At 36.0% G+C, this 23,405-nt stretch overlaps 1 protein-coding gene across 1 annotated transcript in view; it reads right to left on the reverse strand.

The window, feature by feature from the left end:
- Positions 1-888: 888 nt before the first annotated feature.
- The window catches only part of GORAB (golgin, RAB6 interacting), an 88,090-nt gene continuing 65,573 nt past the window's right edge, over positions 889-23,405 (reverse strand). Inside the window, exon 5 of the mRNA XM_082438401.1 lies at positions 889-17,821. Coding sequence (XP_082294527.1) covers positions 17,818-17,821 — 4 coding nt within the window. The 3' untranslated portion in view covers positions 889-17,817. The remainder of the gene's footprint in view (positions 17,822-23,405) is intronic.

The raw sequence follows: 23,405 nt of genomic DNA on the forward strand, positions 1-23,405 counted from the left end.
GAAACCAAAAAGAAATCCTGGAGCTGAAAAGTATAATAACTGAAATGAAAAGTTCACTAGAAGGATTCAAAGGCATATTTGAGCAGGCAGAAGAAAGAATCAGCAAACTTGAAGATAGGACAATGGAAATTACCAAATGTGAGGAACAGAAAGAAAAAAGATTGAGGAAAACTGAACAGAGCCTAAGTGACACTACCAAGCAGACCATTTATTCAGTGTTGGAGTTCCAGAAAGAGAAGAGAAAGAAAATGGGCAGAGAGGATATTTGAAGAAATAATGGCAAAGAGCTTCCCAAATCTGATGAAAGACATGAATATAAACATCCAAGAAATTCAACAAACTCCAAGTAAGATGAACTCAAAGAGATCCACACTGAGGCACATTATAATCAAACTTTTGAAAGCCAAAGATAAACAGAGAATATTGAAAACAACAAGAAGAGATTCATCACATACAAGGAATACTCAATAAGATGATCAGAAGATTTTCTCATAAGAAACTTTGGGGGCCAGAAGACAATATATTCAAAGCACTCAAAGGAAAAATGAACTATCGACCAAGAATCCTATATCCAGCAAAACTGTCCTTCATAGTGAGGGATACATTAAGACATTCCCAGATAAATAAAAATTGAGAAATATCTTTACCACTGGAACTTCCCTGTGAGAAATGCTCAAAGGAAAAGTGAAATGAAAGGAAATTAGACAATAAATTGAAGCCATGTGAAGAAATAAATATCTTGATAAAATTAAATACATGGTGATTATAAAAGGTAGTATTATAACAATGGTTTGTAACTCCACTCTCTATTCCACATGATTTAAGAGACTAATATATATATATATATATATATATATATATATATATATATATATATATATTTTAATTTTATTTATTTACGGCTGTGTTGGGTCTTCGTTTCTGTGCGAGGGCTTTCTCTAGTTGTGGCAAGTGGGGGCCACTCTTCATCGCGGTGCGCAGGCCTCTCACTATCGCGGCCTCTCTTGTTGCGGAGCACAGGCTCCAGACACGCAGGCTCAGCAATTGTGGCTCACGGGCCTAGTCGCGCCGCGGCATGTGGGATCTTCCCAGACCAGGGCTCAAACCCGTGTCCCCCGCATTGGCAGGCAGATTCTCAACCACTGCGCCACCAGGGAAGCCCTAATATATTTTTAATTATTGTCTAATAGTTAGTATTATTGTAACTTTGGTTTGTAAATCTACATGTTGCCTTATCCATAATTTAAGAGATGAATGCATTTGAAAGAATTATTAGTTTAGGTTTTGGAGCACACAGTATGAAAGATATAGTTTTGTGACATCAGCAACTGGAACAGGTAGTGACAGAGCTGTAAACAGTAGAGTTTTTGTATGTTATCAAATTTAAGCTGGTATAAATTCAAATTAAGGTGTTATAACTTTAGGATATTAAATACAATCCCCATGGTCACCACAGAGAAAATAACTATAGAATATATACAAAAGGAAATGAGAAAGAAATTTAAATGTTTCACTACAAAATATCAACTAAACACAAAAGAAAACAGTAATGCAGGAAATGAGGAACAAAAAAGCTGTAAGGAATATAGAAAACAAATAGCAAAGTGACAGAAGTAAGCCCCTCCTTATCAGCAACTACTTTAAATGTAAATGTACTAAACACTCTAATAAAAAGACAGAGATTAACAGAAAGGATAAAACCACATGATCCAACTATATGCCATCTATAAGAGACTCACTTTCCAAAGACACAAATAGGTTGAAAGTGAAAGGAAGGAAAAAGATATTCCATGCAAATTGTAACCAAAAGACAGCAAGGGTAGCTGTACTAATATCAGAAAAAATAGACTTTAAATCAAAATAAGTTAAAAGAGACAAAGAAGAACACCATATATTAATGAAAGTTTCAGTACACCAAGAATATGTAAATATTATAAACATTTGCATACCTAATTACAGACGTGCAAAATATATGAAGCAAAAACTGATGGAATTGAAGGGAGAAACAGACAGTTCTACAGTAATAGGAGGAGACTTCAATACTCCACTCTCAATAATAGATAGAACAACCAGAGAGAAGATAAGAAAGGAAATAGAGGACTTACCACAATAAACCAACAAGATCTGACAGACGTACAGAACACTCTACTTAACTATAACAGCATATGCATTCTCCTCAAGTGCACCTGGGGCATTTTCCAGGTTAGTTTCAATCAATTTAAAAAGACAAATATTATTTAAATTATATTCTCTCACTACTACAGGATGAAATCAACAGCAGAAGTAAGACTTGAAAATTCACAAATTTGTGGAAATTAAACAACACACTCTTTGAATCACAAACAGTGGATCAAAGACAAAACCACAAGGGAAATTAGAAAATAGAGATGAATGAAAGTGAAAGCACAACATACCAAAAGCCAGACAAAGATACCATGAGAAGAGAAAACTACAGACAAATATATCTTATGAACATGAATAAACAATTCGCAGTAAAATACTAGCAAATCAAATTCAGGCGCATATCAAAAGGATTGTACATGAGGACCAAGTGGGATTTATTCCTGGAATGCAAGGATGGTTCAACATATGAACATGTACCCAAAGAAATATTTTTAAAAAGTATAACAGTACTATTTATGACAGACTCAAAGAGCAAATAACCCAAATACTCAACAATAATATCATGGATAAATAAATTGTTATATTTATAGAATTAAATACTTCATGCAACAATATGGATGGCTCTCACAAATATAATGCTGATGGAAAAATGCCAGACACAAAGAGCACATTTCGTTTGTTCCATACATTTTTTAAAAAGTTGGTTCCCTCCATTTCCATGTCACAAGCTGAAGACATATCATATTATGTTTCTTACAGAAACTATAATTCAAGCAGGGAATTGGAGGCCCATTTCTTGCCACTCATTTACCATTTGTCTTCCACAGAGAATTTCTGTAAGAATAAGTAGCAGCATGAGAAAAAAATGCTTAAAATATCACTTGGTTTAAGAAGCATCAAATATTTTCACAAATTGCCTTCTGATATTTAGCAAAATCTTAACTATGCTTTTATGTGTTCAATTAAATGATATACCAAGTATATAGCACTGAAAACAGATGTCTGAAGTATATAAGGACATTACAATTTTCTCCTAGCTCTACAGGTGTTCATGATGATCTCAACTTTATCACCTCAGAACTGTAATAATAGTAATAATTGCTACTATTTCATGAGTATTTACTATGTGCCAAACACCGTGCAAAGTGTTTTGAACCCATTATCTCATTTAATCTTTACAATAACCCTGGAAGGGAGGTTTTACTATCTCCTTTTACAGATAAGGAAACCAAAATTAAGTAATTTTCTCAAGAGAGTCACCCAGACATGATTAGTATCTGGTTCTCTCTGACAGTCAGGCATGTGCTCCTAACTACCTTGCTAATTGGTGTGTTGTGCTGGTGTGCATCAGTGACATAAAGAAATGCCAGTTCAATGGTCTGAAACTGTAAATGTAAGATTTAGTATAAATTTAGTTCCAAGACTCCCTCTGTTTCCCTACCTTTAGCCTTCAATTTACCCTCTTGAGTCACCCTACACTACAGTGGCAACTGAAAAACTAGAAATATCATGAGGAAGAAGAGAATGTCTTTGACTGTCCCTTTGCCTGTCTCACCAAAGGGTCCATATTCCCAAATAAGATACCACTGAATGTTTGGGGCCCTGTCTTTGCTTTTTTTTTCCTGGGGATGGAGTTAAGAGAGAAGTTGTATTGTAGCATTCAGGCTTACTATTTTTCTTGGTAGAATAATGGAAAAGAAAAAATTATGAAGTGTATGCTTACATATCCTATAAATCAAAGGACACTCGTACTTAGATTATTTTTTCTCTACATTCACACCCACCCCATTTTTGAAAGGTGCCATGTTTTTATTTGCAATGAAAGATTCCTTTGCCATGTCACATCAGGATGCATATTGTCATCAGCATGTTCTTCAGCTGCCAGGAGCCAGATTCCTATTCTTAGACCATAGGGAAGACTTGTTATTATGACTCTGTCCTTGGATTGTGTTGGTGAAATATGTTCTTTCTGGAGATAACAGCTTCAATTGAAAAATGAATCTGTACTTGTACAGGTTGAAGAAGAATTTCAGCTACTGCACCCTGCTGCAGCAAGAAGACTAATAAAAACCTTGAACCCATTACTCATGTATGAGGTAAAGGGAGCTTTATTGAAGATCAAATAAAAAGTATAAATAGTGAGTCAGACAGCACATGAAGTGAAGATTCTAACATTCTTTTTTTGCTTATGTTGCTTTTAATGGCATTTGGGATTAAAGGTCAAATAGAATTCAACACAGTAACCCTTGTAAGCCTTGATTTTCTATATTTGAAGATTCATCTCTTCATCCAGAACTTCACTTCTCAACAAGATGTCTGTCTTCATTGCACTTTTCATGCCTGTTTACCTCAAATCCTAACCAGGAAAATGGGTACCTGTAAAACAATCCCCCAGGGCTTTCTGCACTAGATACTCATTCTTTCACTAATTCACTCACTTAACATGTGCTGAGTGCCTACTAACCCTGAAGATTTAAAAAAACCAAACAACAAAACAGGTCTTCCCACAATACGCTCACTAACTAAGAGGGGAGATAAACAGATATTAAGAAAATGTTTTGTGTGGCAGAGTTGATGATTGAACACTATATTTTTCAACCTGAAAAAAGTAATTTCTTTAATTTCTAAAATTGATCTATTCCCCTAGTCCTTCATCCAGTAGAACCAAAAGAAAAACTTAAATTCAATAAGTAATGGTATCTCAGACTCTTGGGGATTCAATAGTTTCTCAAAGATAATTCGTTATCCTTGAAGATGTTAATACTCAATCTTTCAGCTTGCATTCCATCCCCCTGGCTTTCTTCTAGGTTAGCATCTGAGAATGTTAGGAAGGGGTTTCAAGTCTCAAAGAGGCTGGAAAGAGAGAGTCTAAGATCCACAAATAAGATCTATGGCCCTGTGTTGATTTCTAGGTCCTGTATGACAAAGCTTCTGGTTGGAAATTATTCCTGGCCTCCCTTTCACAGGTATTATTGATGAAGGTGTGCTTTTGTTTCTCATAGCTGGTTAGGCCCCAGTGGTCCACCCTGGCTCATTAAGCTCCAGTTTGACTCTAGCATTGCACAACCCTCTCGGTTTTAGCTCACTGTGTTCAGCTTCCTAGGATTAGGATCCTTTTGGTTAAGTCCTCTCATTCCTTGTCACAGCAATACCATATAAGCCCAATGGCTCAACTTCTTTCCTTACCTCCCCTCCCCTTGCATGCAAATTTCTGGATCTTTTTCATACACTAAAGGAGATGATGGAGTATTTGGAGGGCTAGCTCAAGTCTTATAAGCAAACCAAGCCTTTCCATTGTTTTTTGTTTTTGTGTGTGTGGTTTGTTTGTTCTTTATTTTTGTTTTTGTTTTGGTACAAGACAGCACCCTGTGAGATCATCTCTTTCAAGAGTTGCAAATAGGAAGAAGGGGGAAAATCTCTTGGAGTTGGTGGGAAATGGAGGGGGGGGGTACTTTGTGGGGGAGAATGACTGAGGAACTGAACCTCCTCCCATGTCTTTTAAACTTTTCTTCCCACAACCTTTTAGGCTAGAAGAAGTAGAATTTGCTCACTTTCCTGTATGGAAAGGATGTATGTCTTCTGAATTCTCTCTACCCCTGGGAATTTGATGTTCAGGTCAGCCTGTCCTGCTTCTTGATGTTTTAAAAAGAGTAGAAAAAAATTAGAGATTTATTTTCTCTTTCCACAATGCTTGGCTTCTAAGAATACTGTCATAAAAAATGACTCAAAAATCCCATTTTGGTAGTCAGTAGTTGAATATCCACTACACTTTTTTTTCCATTTCTATTTGCCATTTCCAGCAGATGGATATTTCCAAATAAATAGAAAGTTAATGGAAATAGGGGGGAAAAGGTTTATATTTTAATGTTTATTATATATTATGTGTATTTATTTTCTTATGACATTTAAAATAGATTATATATTTGTAGTTTTATAACATATTATATAGTATTACATAATATTTTAAAATACATTATCCCTATTTTAGATGCATAAGCTACAATGGAAACACCAAGAAGGAACACACAACTGTAGACATGTTAGGGTAAAAGAACGAGAAAGATAGTTAATTAAATTGCTATAATTGGCTTTCTTTTGGAAAACTGAAGCAAGAGATACAATCAAGTTTCTTGTTATTATTACTTTTCAGGATTTTCACTGATAGAACATAGGTTTTCCAAGGACATGTCTAAAATGTAGAGTCTATTCCAATAAGCCATTCAGAGTGAAGGAAAACCAGATGGGGAACTATAATACAATTTATTAATTAAAGAAGAACCTTTAGAGGCTGTAGGACAATGTTGCTTTATCATCCTTAAAATAAATACAAATTAAATAGTATTACTAACATTGAATACTTTGGAATATATTTGGAAGTGCACACAAATACATGCACACATACACAGGCCTAGAGAAGCATATTTCAGGTAGTGCTTGGTGATCCATTCAGTCATTGATACCCTGTACATTTCACCCCATGCCCAGCTGACACTGTTCTCCCTTTTCCCAAGTGGGCAGAAACTCAACTATAGTATGCTGAAAGAAGTTTGACTAATAAAGTTTAACGGTATAACACTGTTGAATGAATAGAGGCAGGTTACAATTCTTAATTCTCTTTGATGCTAGTGATAAAACTTTGAGTACCCAAAATATACTTGCTGAAACTTACAGACACTGAAGGCAGACACAATGTTGCCTGATGTTATATCTTTTGAATTTAGTTGCCTCTGTATCTCAGGCAGGAGTGAACTAACTTGTTAATGAGTGTACAGGATTCTGTTAACAGAAGACATAAATCTTAGACATTCAAAGATTGGCTTCTGTGATTGATTAAACAAAGAAGAGTTGAACTGATTGTGGTTATCACACTCAAGTGCCGATTATTACTGTAGTTTATGACAAAAAGAATGCCACAGAAAAGCAGAAATAAAACAGGTCTTTTATGACAATAAGATAATAAAGTTAGAAATTACCTTTTGAAAAGTATGAAAATAAACTACAACTAATAGAAAATTAAAATTTTAAATTTGTAAAAATATATAACCTAGGCATAATTAAAACTATAACTTCAAAATATTTAAAAAATTATATAGACTTCTGGTAAACAAGGCAGGCTGAGTAGGCAAACTCGATACCAAGGAAAAAGAATACTTGGAGTCAGAAAGGAGGCCCTAAAGAAGTCTCATGAAAAGTAACATCCACTGAGTTTTCCTCTGGTTTTTTGATCTTCCCTTTGCCTTAAATTTCCTGAATTTCACTACTATTTGAGTAAATGTGGGCTTGTTTTATATGCACCTTCTATTTTCCTTCCTTAACTTCACTTCCAGCAATCCTTCTTCCATTGACTGGACCACTGTAGCAATTTCCTAACTGGTTACTTTATGGCCAATACCTGTCTACCCTGCCAAGAAAGTAGATTTCTTAAAATGCAAATATGATCGTATTTGTCTCTTTCAACATTATCCAGTGGTTCTGTATTGCCTACAAGAGCGAGATTAAACACCTTAGTATAGTGATGGCATGCACTTCCTTCCATTAACTAGATTAACCTTACCTCCCACCCTTCTCTTCACATATCAGGACCTATGCCATTTACTTGTCTCTAATGGTCATCACACTTACTTTGCTTAAGATTAGCTTTTGTTCATTCTTCGATGTCACTTTAAAAGTCACCTCTCACAAGAGCACTTCCTAGACTTTAAAGAATATTTCTATTCCTCCTCATGTCCCTTTCTCTATATCTATCTTAGCTCTCACTTTTTTTCTTTATAAACACTTAAAATTTGTGATTATATATTTATTTACATCGTACTTTAAAAATCTGCCTCCATCACTATAAAGTAGTCTTCATTCAGGCATAGACTGAACACATCTCGTTCACTATTCTAAGGAACTTGTTCAACGAATGAGTATATGAATGAACCCTTATTCCAAATGGAGCGAGCTTCAGCAACCTGAATGTATCAAGCCATTTCAACTTCTGCCTTCACATATTCAGTTTCCTCTGTCTAGAGCATTTGTCATTCTCTGAAAAGTCTGGGGAGTATATCGCCATATTTCATGACTCAGCTCAAGCATTATAGAAAGCCTGGTAGAGTTGACCACTCTTATCTTTGGACCCTGCTGAACCATCGTTCACCTTATCATAAAATTGATCACATTCTATTACTTTTATTAGTTCACATATCTATTTCCCTCTACTGGAATGTAAGCTCCCACTGGGATTTGTCCTTATTCATCTCTATTCTCCCAGGGTTTAGCACACTTCCTTTCATTAACTGGATTAACTTTACCTCCTACCCCTCTCTTTACATATCAGGACCTATGCCATTTCCTTGTCTATAATGGTCATCACACCAACTTTGCTTAAGATTAGCTTTTGCTCTTCCTTCAGGTGTCAGTTTCAAAGTCACCTCAGCAATTAATCAGAGCTGGTTGGATGAATGAATGAATGAGTGAGCTTTTCTGAAATGCTTCATAGCACTTGTGATTGATATCTTCATATTATGCCAAATGATTCTTCTTAAAAATTATCACAAGATTATTTACTTTATAGTAGGAAGAAAAAGTAAGAGCTTTCCAAAGGGAACTTTGAAGGACATTCCATCTCTCTATAATCAATGGGATTTTAAAAAATAACATCTTTGACCAATACCACCGATAACTACTACAGGAAATAATAGTCAAAAATAAGGGTTAAATTCACTGACATCACCAACCTCAGCCAAGCACCTTACTGTACTGCAACTTCATGGCCCTTTGAAAAGGTTTAAATTGGGCATGGTCTGGAATTCACAAATTTTTGGTTTGTGAAATGTAAAAAATAAAATATATATTTTAAAAAACTGCACTGATTTAATCTCAGGTCACTACCTCTAAACTGGAGTCACTCTTGGCCTTGATGGGACCAAGCTTGGGAAACTGGTTTTATCTCAGTAGGACTGGTCACTTTCCTCTTTTGATTTGGGATCATCATAGTGCTTTCTACCTCCAGGCCCACAGTAGTGATGTTACTTCCTCAGCTTTAAACTTACACAGTTATGCATGGACCAATTCTGGTGCACAAATGAGCATAAAACAGCCATCACTGCAGGTGCAGAGTTGCTTTTATTATGAATTACTGCCTCCTTACTGGAACCACGAGAGACCTGCTGTGTTTGTCACTTTTTAGTTATTAGGCAATGTCTGCAAGCAGTCAAGATTTCTACTCCATACTTATGCTCTTCTGGAGCAGAAAGCAAGTGCTATAACAGCTGTGTGTGTATTTGTTTTCTTTGGGGCAGATAGAAGACAAAGAAACCACAAAACAGTCTAAATTACAGCTCTTCCTTCACTTATGTAAGGATTACAGGAGCAGGTGCAAAGTGTTTGTTTCTTCTGAGCATATAAGGTTTCTAAGCTTTTGTATTAATAATTTATAAGCAGTCTATCATTACTGTTTTATGTACAGTTTGAGTGCTGTCTTAGCTTCGCTATAGAGCTACTTTAAAAGACGCACCTGATGGGTATTGTGGCCCTGTAACCTGATTCATATCAATATCATTATTCTTATTCTGAGGATCTGTGTCTGAGGATCCACAAAGTGAACAGTCACAGCTACATGGTATGGGCGAGATCTATGATGAACTGAAACCCTCATTCTAAATGCCCCAAATTCCAAGGATCCAAGAGGGTCAAACAGAAAATATTTGATGTTTTAGGGATATTTCTCACTCTATTCCACTCTTGATTGTTCACTAAGTTGAAGAACAAACTGTCTCAGAAAGATCCATATCTTGAAGCACCTAAAGACTAAGACCGGCCTTTTTCCTGATCTTTAGACAATCCAAGCTTGTATCCACCTTAAGGGCCATGTGGAATTGCTTAGTCATAGATTATCATTACATTTCTAATTTTCATAGATATTGCCAAATTGTGAAACACTGAATTTCAAAACAAGTTTCTCACACAGGATTCCATGTAAGGATATGGGTGATGTGGTGAACAATATCTTTAACAACATTGGCTAGTAAATACAACAGTGAATTATGTGTTTTGAAAGAGACTGATAATTATTACTCATATATAGGCATAAAGAAAAATATTCTTGAAGCCCAAGGTGTGGCTATGTTTACTTCTCCTGACAGGGAGCATAAGGAATATTGTTTTGCTGCTGTGTTTTATGCGGTAGGACAGCCTGCATTTGGTTTCTGTGCCTGGAGACAAAGAAAAATGATCAGAAGCAGCATTCCAAGGTAATGTCAGATGAGGACCAGTGTATTAGTTTGCTAGGGCTGCCATAATAAAGTACCACAAATTGGGTGGCTTAAACAACAGAAAGTTGTCATCTCACGGTTCTAGAGGTTAGAAGTCTGAACTCAAGGTGTCATCATGATTGATTCCTTTTAAGGGCTGTGAGGAAGGATCTGTTCCAGGGCTTTCTCTTTGGCTTAGAGATGGCCATCTTCTCCCTGTGTCTCTTCACATCATCTTTCTGTATGTTTCTGTCTCTGCATCCAGATCTCCCTTTTTTATAGGGACACCAGTCATATTGAACACCAGTCATTTTGACTTGATTACCTCTGTTAAGACTCTATCTCCAAATAAGGTCATAGTCTGAGGTACTGGGGGATAGGACTCCAACATATCTTTGGTGGGGAGGGGAAGCAGAGAAACACAATTAACCCATAACAATCAGGATGGTCTGAGGTTGGGTTATCAACAGATGAGCAATCCAAGATACAAAGGCAAGGGAGACTGGAGATTTAAGAGAACCAATTTGTGAGGGAGTTCAAAGAGTCCAGGATGATAGAAAAAACTTAGAATAATTACTAAGCTGAAGTGCCAATGATTGCAGCAAATTTTTATGTGATGCCCATAGCAGCTGTAATGTTTGGGACAAGAGAATTTGAAGGGGCAGGAACACTGGACAGTAAGAGGACTACAGTAGTAATGAGGTGTCACAAGGCTAAGTTGTGACACAATTAATAATTAGGAGCTCATAATACTGCTAAATATTAGCATTTTTGACCCTTCTGAGTTTCTTATTTGTTATAATTTTGTTGTTTTATCTTTTTCCTTTTGAGTTCCTGTAGTTTTATACTGAGTTATTTAGATTGGATTTAATCCAAAGTGGTTTTTACAGCAATAAAGTCTAGTTTGCCTAAGTCTTCTGTGTTCCATATTTATTAATTTTCTGGAAGATGAATCCTATTAAAAGAGAATGGGAGAAACTTTCTGAAATCATTTGAATGTAGGTATGTACCCTCTGTTTTAAAGAAGAGCACAGGGATCTAATAAAAATGTGAATACGTCTACAAATTCAGGTTGGAAAGAAATGTTTTCCCCATTTTAAATTTAAAAAAAATTTTTTTAAGTTAATTTTTATTTTATATTGGAGTATAGTTGATTTACAATGTTGTGTTAGTTTCAGGTGTACAGCAAAGTGATTCAATTTTACATATACATATCTATTCTTTTTCAGATTCTTTTCCCATATAGATTATTATAGAGTATTGAGTAGAGTTCCCTGTGCTATACAGTAGATCCTTATTGATTATCTATTTTATATACAGTAGTATGTATATGTTAATTCCAACCTCCTAATTTATCCCTCCCCCCCATCTTTCTGCTTTGGTAACCATAAGTTTGTCTTCTAAGTCTGTGAGTCTATTTCTTTTTTGTAAATAAGTTCATTTGTATCATTTTTTAGATTCCACATCTAAGTGATATCATATGATACTTGTCTTTGTCTGCTTTACGTCACTTAGTATGATAATCTCTAGATCCATCCATTTTGCTGCAACTGGCATTATTTTATTCTTTTTAATGGCTGAGTAATATTCCATTGTATATATGTACCGCTTCTTCTTTATCCATTCCTTTGTCGATGAACATTTAAGTTGCTTCCATGTCTTGGCTATTGTAAATAGCGCTGCAATGAACATTGGGGTGCACGTATCTTTTTGAATTATGGCTTTCTCCACATATGTGCCCAGGAGTGGGATTGCTGGATTATATGGTAGCTCTATATTTAGTTTTTTTAAGGAAACTCCATACTGTTCTCCATAGTAGCTATGCCAATTTACATTCCTACCAACAATGTAGGAGGGTTCTCTTTTCTCCACACCCTCTCCAGCATTTATTGTTTGTAGACTTTTTGATGATAGCCATTCTGAGTGGTGTGAGGTAATACCTCATTGTAGTTTTGATTTGCATTTCTCTAGTAATTAGTGATGTTGAGTGTCTTTTCATATGCCTCTTGGTCATCTGTATGTCTTCTTTGGAGAAATGTCTATTTAGATCTTCTGCCCATTGTTTCATTGGGTTGTTTGTTTTTTGATATTGAGCTGCATGAGCTGTTTGTATATTTTGGAGATTAATCCCTTGTTGGTCGCATCGTTCACAAATATTTTCCCCCATTCTGTGGGTTGTCTTTTTGTTGTTTATAGTTTCCTTTGCTGTGCAAAAGCTTTTAAGTTTAATTAGGTCCCATTTGTTTATTTTTGTTTTCATTACTCTAGGAGGTGGATCCAAAAAAGTATTGCTGCAATTTATGTCGAAGAGTGTTCTGCCTATGTTTTTCTCTAAGAATTTTATAGTATCTGGTCTTACATTGAGGTCTTTAATCCATTTTGAGTTTATTTTTGTGTATGGTGTTAGAGAATGTTCTAATTTCATTCTTTTACATGTGGCTGTCCATTTTTCCCAGCACCATTTATTGAAGAGACTGTCTTTTCTCCACTGTATATTCTTGCCTCCTTTGTCATAGATTAATTGGCCATACGTGTATGAGTTTATTTCTGGGCTTTCTATCCTGTTTCATTGATCTATAAGTCTGTCTTTGTGCCAGTACCATACTGCTTTGATTACTATAGCTTTATAGTATAATCTGAAGTCAGGGAGCCTTATTCCCCCAGCTCTTTTTTTTTTTTTTTTTCCTCAAAATTGCTTTGGCTATTCAAGGTCTTTTGTATTTCCATACAAATTTTAAGATTTTTTTTTGTTCTACATCTGCAAAAAATGCCATTAGTAATTTGATAGGGATTGCATTGAATCTGTAGATTACCTTGGGTCACTTTGACAATATTGATTCTTCCAGTCCATGAACATGGTATATCCTTCTTTCTGTTTGTGTCATCTTCTATTTCTTTCATCAGCATCTTATAGTTTTTGGAGTACAGGTCTTTTGCCTCCCAGGTTTATTCCTAGGTATTTTATTCTTCCTGATGCAATAGTAAATGGGATTGTTTCCTTAATTTCTCTCTCTGATCTTTCTTGGTTAGTGTATAGAAATGCAACATATTTCTGTGTATTAATTTTGTATCCTGCAACTTTACTGAATTCACTGATGAAGTCTAGTTGTTTTCTGGTACCATCTTTAGGATTTTCTATGTATAGTATTATTTCATCTGCAAACAGTGACAGTTTTACTTCTTCTTTTCCAATTTGGATTCCTTTTATTTCTTTTTCTCCAACTGTAAGTCCACCATAGGAAATTTTAGCCTCTGACATCTACAGCTACAGCAAACAGTAAACACAGCCTAACTCCTAGAATTATAAACATAAAACCTCACAAAAAGGCCTGCTTTCCTCAGTTTCTTTTACCCAGTACACCATTTCTAGCTTTCAATAAAAAGTTATAAGGCATACTAAAAGACAAAAAGTACGGTTTGAAGAGACAGAGCAAGCATCAGAACCAGACTCATGTATGACATGAATGTTGGAATTATTAGGCTGAAACTTTATAACAACTATGATTAATGTGCTAAGAGCCCTAAAGAAAAAGGTGAATGACTGCAAGAACAGATGGGTGATGTAATCAGGGAGGTGGAAATTCTAGGAAAGAATCAAAAGGACATACCAGAAATCAAAAACACTGTAGCAGGAATGAAAGATGCCTCTGATGGGCTCCTCAGTAGACTGGACACAACTGAAGAAAGAATCAGAGAGCTTGAAGAAACATTAATAGAAACTTCTAAACTGAAATGCAAAGAGAAAAAGGAATGAAAAGAATGGAATGATACCGAACAGAATAGTAAAGAACTTTGGGACAGTTACAAAAGGTGTAATATACATACAATGAGACTATCAGAAAGAAAATAAAGAGAAAGGAACAGATGAAATATTTGAAGCAATAATGACTGAGAATTGTCTAAAATTAGTGATAGACACCAAACACAGATCCAGAAAGCTCACAAAATACCAAGCAGGATAAAATTAAAAATCTACACACAGGTACATAATATTGAAATGGCAGACAATCAAAGACAAAGAGAAAAATCTTGAAAGAAACCAGAGTTTAAACACCTTACCTACAGAACAGCAAGGATAGAAATTGCATCAGACTTATTTTCAGAAGCCATGTAAGCAAAAGAGTAGAGTGAAATACTTAATGTGTTGAAAGAAAAATCCACCAAAATAGAATTCTTTATTCAGTGAAATAATCATTCAAAAGTGAAAGACAAATAAAGATTTTCTCAGACAAACAAAAATTCAGGGAATTTTTTGTCAGGACACCTGCACTGCAAGAAATATTAAAGAAATTCTTCAGAAAGAAGGAAAATGATGCAGGTAAGAAACTTGTATCTACATAAAGAAAGGAAGAGTGTTAGAGAAGGAATATATGAAGGTAAAATAGATCAGAAACTATGAGATTCTTCAAAGGATGAGCTTACATACTTAAATCACTAAATATGCAGAATTGGAGTTTTTCTCAGCAGAGAGTCATGAATAATACTGGTGGGGTTTTCCTTTATTCAAAATGTTATGCCCCTATCAATAATATAGGCCATCCCAGGTAATTCATATATCTGTTCAATAAATAATTGTTGGATATGTACTAAATGCCAGACCCTGGTACTAGGAAAAAGGAAAAAAAAAGATAAAATGAACTATTTCTGCCCCAAAGAAGTATACAGTTTACTGAAGAGTGAGAAATACTACTTAAAATTTAATAATACAGTAAGATAACAGCTGTAAGTGGCATATACACAAAGTTAAGTGGTACTTCCAGGGAAGCACCTGACTTTATCAAGATATGTCTGGCAAGGTTCATCAGAGGACACAGCATTAAAGCTGAGACTTAAATGGTAAGAGAAGTTTGAAAAGGATGACACCAGTGTGTGCAATGTTATAAAGAAGCATGTTATGTATAGAGAATGCAAAGTGATTTGGTATTACTAGAATTTAGAGTGAGAAGAGTGGGACGTGAGTATAGAGCAGTGGGCAGGGTCAAATAGTAAAGGTCTTACATGCCTGGCAAAAATGTTGTTTTGTGCTGTGACATATTTTTGTTTTCCTATAAGCAATGCAAGTTCATTGAAGAATACTGAGTTCTAATAAAAAAATACTAAGTAACATATATTGACCGTCACCATATCCCAGGCTCTGTTCTAAATGTTATTATTATTCATTATATTAATTCATTTAAGCCCCACAACAATCCTCTGTAAGGTACAGCATGGTTAAGTTACTTGCCCAAGGTCGTGCAGCTCAGTGGCAGAGCTGGGCAGGAGTATAACATAATAGCACTTGTGTTTAGAATTATCCCTCTGATAGACATGTAGAAGATGAAGAGGATGGAGATAAACTAGGGCAATGGTCATGGAGATGGAGAGGAAGGGCAAATATTCAGAAAGTAGAACTGACAAAATTGGGTATGCTAGAGCAAGGAGAAGAGAAAGATTTAGGATGACTCTGAGGTTCTTGGACTAGAAAAATAAAAGGAGATGACGACTCCATTCTGAAAATAGGGAATATTGGGAGGAAAGCAGTTTTGAAATTACTTCATTCATTCTTCTATTCATTTATTCATCTCTTCAGTTGTATATTATGGTGTGAGAATGGTATAGAACTTTAATTGGAAAGACTTGTGCTAGAATTAGCTTTCCAAAGTTCAGAGGTTGTGCAAAGAACACCTGGATTCATTCATTCATTCTAAAAGTATTGAGAATACTATGGTGAAAAGACGAAATCCTTGATCTCATGGAGCTTACATAGTGGTAGGAGGGTAGAGAGCACGAAATAGATAATAAAGAAGCAGTGGTATTGCTTTGATTCTGGACATGGACAAGATGATTTAGGACAGTGATATATGCCTGAAGAAAACAAATCAGGTTGATAAAGATGTAGCATTTGTTAAGAAATTTAATGCTAGACCAAAGGATCTACCATCATGAGAACATGGTACATGAGTTATACAAATCCAGAAAATCTGCATCAGGAGGAAAAGAGCTGAGATGACCAAGGTTGAGTGCTTGACAAGAGTTTAAGGGAGCAGAGAATATCAAAACCTCTAAGTTTAAATGTCATACAAAAGATCAGATTTGGGGCCAATGAAAGGAAGTGGAGTCAAGCATCAGAAGCAAGTTGTATCTGGAATTGAACAAGAATGGGGTTGATAGGAAAGCAAAGTGAAGTTACTGTAAAATTTCTTTTGGGTCATTAACTGTGTATGGTGAATGGAGCTGTCAAAGAATAGAGATGGGGCATGACATTAAATACAGCAATACATAAATAGTTGTAGAAAGAGGCATAAGTTATTTGCAAGGCATATAATTGTCAAAGAATTAGTATCTATAACATATTAAGAACTCTTACAAATTAATTTAAAAAGTCAAAGAACCCACTGCGAAAATGAGCAAAGGCTATGAATAGGAATACCACAGAAAATGAGATCAATCTCACTATAACCAATGAAATGTAAAATAAAACAACAAAATAAAATGTACAATAAAAATGAAAATCAATGAAGTGAACTGTTCTTAAATAGTATTCTCCCCCAACTTACACACACAAGTAGACCAATTTTAGTGATTATAATGATTAAACTATATATACACACACACACACACACACACACACACACACACACACACATATATACATCAACTTGAATAAATGTTGAAAACAATGTGGAAGGTGAAAACAAGTAGAAAAGAATGTGAAAAACATTATATCATTTGGGTAAAAATTTTAAATGTGCAAAATTATGCTGCATAATGGGTTTTGATATAACCACATATAATGCAGTATGAAAACAACAACAACAACCACAAATACACACCAGTTTCCAATTACTGGTGCAGACAGAGGAGAGGAAATTAAATGCAGGGGTGAGGGTGGAGGGTGGCATTCCGTTGTGAGCTTCAAATGTACCTGCTATGTCTCCTTGTAAAAAAATTAGATCTGGAACAAATATGACAAGAGAGTAAGGTTTGAAAAATGTAGCTGGTGATAATATACCATTTCCTATGTGCTGTTTGAAATATTTAATAATCACTTTAAAATATTTGAAGCATAAACTATATGGCATATTAACATTTAATTTCTCTGTGGAATAATTGGGGAAAGCCACTTGTTCAGATATAGCTGTGGGATATGTGTCTGCCCTTGTCCAGTTTGGGTCATATTCTCATTTAGTAGACTTTTTCTGTATCCAATGAAGTTTTAGTCCTTTACCTTATGATTTAAATGTTTACTTCTATACATCAGAATTTCAATATTAATTACAGAAAATTCTCAATTTCTCCACTTTATTTCAAAGTGCCCATAGTAAGTGCAGTGTTTTAAAAACAACTACAGAAGGATATTTACTTACCTGGTAACAGGCAGTTTCTGAAAAATACTGATTACAACACTCTGTAATTTCTCTCATTTGGGTTTTCAGTCTTACTCTCTTCTATGTTGTAATGGGAGATGGAGTTTTTTTTTTTAACTCTGGTGGAAAAACAACAGTTATCAGTTTGGATAAGTTCTGAAAGAAGGCTCATTCATTGTTCAGAAATTATGAACTTCATGATATTTTATTTCTAAAATTATTTAAACACCTAGTTTCTACTGCAAAGCAGCATCCTAGGATAGAAGTGTTGGTTTGTCCCATCGCCACGTGGACTATACAAGGCTATCCAAGAACATAAGGACGTAGCCTCCTGGAGCATCTCATGAAAGAGATAGCATCCTTAAATGAATTAATATGCTTTTGCAAATGATAGGTTGTTAGCTAAGAGCAGATTTTGTAGCAATTTAAATGCCAAATCAAATGCTCCTGTATTAAAAGGCAGTTCATTCTTTCCCTATCTTACTCCCAACGCTCCTAGCAGTAACAGTAATTTTGGAAATTGCTTCCAACATGATTTTGCTCAATTTATTACTAGTAAAGCTTGATTTCTTCTTCTTAGAGACATCACATCCACATCAAGCACGCATGTTTCTGAATAAGCTCTGGGCTTTGGCTAGGGCAACCTGAGCCTTGTTTTCTGCCAGGCACACTGGAATGCACAACTCACAATGGTTTCCAGATATATCAGTTCCCTTCCTGTCTAGGACACTGCATTGCCACATGACCTTTGCCAAGTCACTTCTTTCTGCTCTCCCGTAACATAAGGTTGTAATTATGATGATCTCCCTCATAGAAATGTGATGAGAAGCTATTCATAACAAAGACTGTAAAAATTGCAAACATGATGAGAGAGGCAGATATTAAACGTATGAAAAAGTTCTAAATTGAATACCAATTTCCTCCCTGGCTCAATGTGTTCTTAAAATTTATTTGTAAGGACAACAGTAGCAAGAGTGCCTCATTAGGCCCTTCTATTAATGTTATCCACTAAGTCTATTTTTTTCTGATCCCAAATATGACCTTGATTTTTAGATAAATGATCTTTGTGTGTGTGAGGTATCTTTTCATTGTTCTCTCATCAGCCACATGGACTTTCTTTTTTCTTTCCCCTCAAAACTGAGATCATTTCTCTAGTTTTAAACTGGCAATGTGATCTTTCTCAGTGCCAGACACATGACGTGTTCTAGTAGCCGTCTGGACTTGGGGCTGGGATCATATTCCTTTCCATCCCCAATATATGTTCCAAACACTTGTGAGTGTGCTGAAGGACAGAGGCTTAAAGAGGTGAGATGAGGCCAGGCTGGCATCCACTCTGTAGGATTCAGGGACGGAGTCATACTTCAAAGTGGTGTGAGGGAGTGATTGACAATGTACCAGGGCTGCTCATGGTAGGTGGAAGGACAACGGGAAAAAAATAAGCTGCCTTAGTACCTTTTTTCAAGTTTCTGTTCATCTTCCATCTGTGGACTCTTTAAGCTGCCTTCATATTTGGATGTGGACATTGAAGTATTGCTGACCAATGCCAGAGTCACAGGAATATCCTGCTGTGCTTTTGATCTTCCCATATGACTAGATTTCCTGAATCATCATGTTACTGCATGTGTGCACATATGTGCACACGTGAATCTTCTGGCACATCTCCCAGAAGAGTTAGTCCTGGGACAAAGGGTCCATTGGTGCTTTCAGAATGTAATATTGATCACTTTGGCTTTCCTTGGCTCAGAGCCAGACACTTTGTCTTTCACTGCACAAGAGGGCTGCCAACTCCACAGGCTTGTCTCAATGTGACAGGGCTAGGCAGTGTTTTCTAAAGAGCATAATAATTTTTTAGAAGCTTTGAAAAAAGTTGTTTAAAAACGGAACTCTGTGTGTTGCCAACTATAGGCGGTGCTTGGAGTTTGGCTCTTGTCTTTCAACCCTTATGTTCTGAGGTACATTCTATATTTAGTTACATTATACTTTCTAATATTCAGTCAAGCAGGAAAGTCAATGAGACAGAATAAATCACTAAGTTTTTCTTTTTTTTTCTCTATGGTTTTGCACAATTTGCTAACTAGGACCGGTCTTAGCCAAATCCATAATTTGTGGTTCAAACTTAATGATAATCAAAGGTCAAATTCACAAAGATAAGGTAAAGAAATCTCTTCCTAACTTTTTCAAAGTGTACCTTTCATGTATAGGATTATGAAAATTATAGAAGCAAATAGTTCAGAAAAGACCTTGATGCCAATTCTTGACCTGTAAAATGATACAAATCATCAGTGATCACTAGAATAGAATAAAAATTTATGAATAGCTTCAGGCAGACTTCCTTCACATTAAGAACATGGCTACAAATTTCAGGCCCATTGCAAGCTTCTAGATTATGCAAGAAAGATACACCAGAATCTTATTTTCTCCTTTTTTCCCAAGTACTATGTCTAGCATTTGACCTAAGCAGGAGATAAAATAGGGAGCATTCTCTCATTTCCAGATTTCCATTCTTTTTTTCAGCCCTGCTGCCTTCCACACACCAAAAATGTGTTGACTGCCTTTTCTCTCCTCTCATAAGAAGGCATATCCGATTAGTCACAAAATACCTGGATGTGAATTTATTTCATGTATAAACCTTTCCTGTATTCCAGAGAAATCGTTTCTTTTTTTTAAAAAAAAAGAGGGCATAAGGAAGAAACACTCATAGTAGACTTTTAGCTATCGTGACTTCTCTGAGAGGGAATGGCTGAGAAGGCTTTCAGTCTTGCCATGATTTTGTTCCAAGAGTAAGACCCTGTCCCTTGCTTCCGTGGTGTGTTATACTTTGTTAGGAGGTGAATCAGCTGTTTTCATTAGCCTCTATTTTATTTGACTCCTGAGAGATGCCACAGAGCAGATCTTTAATCCAGGCCAAAAATGGAATTTAATCTGCATTCCAAACATTCCAGTTGTAATGGAAAGAGCACATGAAGCTTTGGAATCAGGTAGACATGAGTAAGCTTCCTCATTCTGTCACTTACCAGCTGTTGGGGAAGGTATTTAACCTCTTTGAAATTTGTTGCTGATATACAGAGTAAGAAAAATAATAATACTTAGTTAATGGGGTTATTATGAAGTTAAATGAGATAATGGGTGTGGAAGGCCTAGCACAGCATTTGACACAGCTGATTCTTTAATAAATTTCCTTCACTGAGCATCCTTTAATGTCAGTAGTCTCTATCAAACTCCGTGGAGCTTATTTCTTTTTTTTTTTTTTCTTTATTTTTTTCTGGAGCTTATTTCTTAATGACAAGTAATCCATAAACTCAGCTGTGATACTTTTAAAAAATTATTTTCCATGGTTTTGATATCACCAGTGTCAAATTTAAACTTGTGATGACAGCGCAGCTGTGAACTCTTTGGGTGTCATATCTTTGGAAGTAGGGCAATGTGACAGTCCTGGAGAAAATTGCCATATTTGGCATTTTTGGGGTACACTTAGATTCTTAAATTCCCAGATGGAAAGGGCTGATTGAATCTCTTTCATTTACTCTGAATAGCCCACCTCAAATCCTTTCTTTGAAAGTAGATAGATTATAAATAAATGTGTAATATTATTATTTTTTTAATTTATTTATTCATTTTATTTAATTTTTTTTTTGGCTGCATTGTGTCTTTGCTTGCACCCAGGTTTTCTCTAGTTGCTGAGAGCGGGGGCTACTCTTTGTTGCAGTGCGCAGGCTTCTCATTGCGGTGGCTTCTCTTGTTGCAGAGCACAGGCTCTAGGCGCGCGGGCTTCAATAGTTGTGGCACACAGGCTTCAGTAGTTGGGGCTCGCAGGGTCTAGAGCTCAGGCTCAGTAGTTGTGGCGCATGGGCTTAGTTGCTCCGCGGCATGTGGGATCATCCCGGACCAGGGCTCGAACCTGTGTCCCCTGCATTGGTAGATGGATTCTTAACCACTGCACCACCAGGGAAGCCCTGTGTAATATTATTATACACATTATATTTCTATCATGTATAAGTGGATCCAATACTCTTTGAGGTTAATAGTAGTATGTTTTCAAACTGTCAGAGAGAAACAAAGAAATTTTAAATTAGAGAGTAAAATGAGATGAGTTCAATGATAAATCCAGGATGGTCTGTTGACTCAGTAGAATGATGCTTTTTTTTTTTTCCCCCAGAATAATAACAACAGCCTTGAAAGTCTAGACATTAATATTTTGACCCAGGAAATCACCCTCCATGCTCTTGAAGGAACGCAGTGTTTTGCTACAATTGTTCCGCAGTGTGCCTGTTATTGTCTATTAATCCCACACATCTTGATGTCATCCAGGAACACCAAAAGCAGGTTGTAATTAGGAATAGGTCTCAGGTTAATAGAAGCAGCACTATGGTGAATGGACCATCAGAGCCCAATCAAAGATTAAGTAGATTTGCAATTCAAAACTTGGATTTTGGGCCTTTCTCCCTCCAATTTTAAAATCATGTTTGAGTTCTCATCTCAGACAACCATTTCTTCAGCATTAGAGTATTCAGACTCCATGCTTGTATAATACAGAACAATGATTTTCTTGTTTTCCTTTCCTTACAAAGGTCTCATAGAGAAGCATGGCAAATAGAAAAATAATGAAAATCCATTGTTCTGAGTTCATCCTCTGACTGCCTTACTAGACAAAGCTTTGCATTAAGGTGATTGTATGAAATCTTCACATCCACATGGTTGGAACAAAACTTTCTGTCTTCCTCATTCATTAAGCATTGTCCAGCTAACTCTTTGCCACGGAAAAGTTGGACAGTTGAAAATATTCTGGTCTTGTATAAAACTTGTCATTGTACATCCAACTTACCTGAAAAGGAATTTCAGGGAATTTGTTTTCCATGACCCCATGCCTCATCCCTCTTACATTTTCAGTTGTCACATTAGCAGCTTCCGTAACTGCAGTACTGTTTATTTTTACAAAAGCCAGAGCAAGGATCCATTAGTCTCTGATGATGGCACCAAGAGTTGTCTTTCTTCATTCCATAAACATGTATGAAATGTCCTGTGCATACCTTATGCTGCACTTGGAACTTTGGGGAATGCAAAACTAAGTAGAGAATGTGGATCTGCCTCAAGGAGCTTGCCTCAAGAGAAGGCATGACAGTTTCCCTCCATGATGCAGAACTTCAAAGTCAGAGATACCCATCTATTGTCCAGAGTACCATCTACTCCAGAGATCCTAACCTTGGAGCCTATAGGCTAAATTTAACTTACAGACATACTTGTTTTGGCTCACAAAGTATTTACAAAATAAATTTGAACAAGTCATTGATATTTTGAAATGGGAAGATATTACATAAAATTCTGGATTTATGACTGCTTTTGAAAAAAATGGGTAGATATGGCAACACAGGGTTTTCTTTCCTAGTTGGCAATAATTGAGTGGAGTGCCCAGTTTTTCACAGTCCTCATCACTCTGTCACTGTGTTCTCTCAATTTCCATAATTTCTATAGAAAATAGTGGGAAGTTTCTAGGAAGGTGGTAACCTGAATGTATCTTTTTTTTTTTTTTTTTTTCTGGCCATGCCATGCAGCATGAGGGATCTTGCGGCATGCAGGATCTTAGTTCCCAGACCAGAGATTGAACCTGTGTCCCCCTGCAGTGGAAGCATGGAGTCTTAACCACTGGACCACCAGGGAAGTCCCCCTGAATGTATCTTTTTTTCCCTGTTATTTCAACTTTGTC

The sequence above is a fragment of the Balaenoptera physalus genome, assembly GCF_965194825.1.
Source record: "Balaenoptera physalus genome assembly, chromosome: 1".
Lineage (NCBI taxonomy): Eukaryota > Metazoa > Chordata > Mammalia > Artiodactyla > Balaenopteridae > Balaenoptera > Balaenoptera physalus.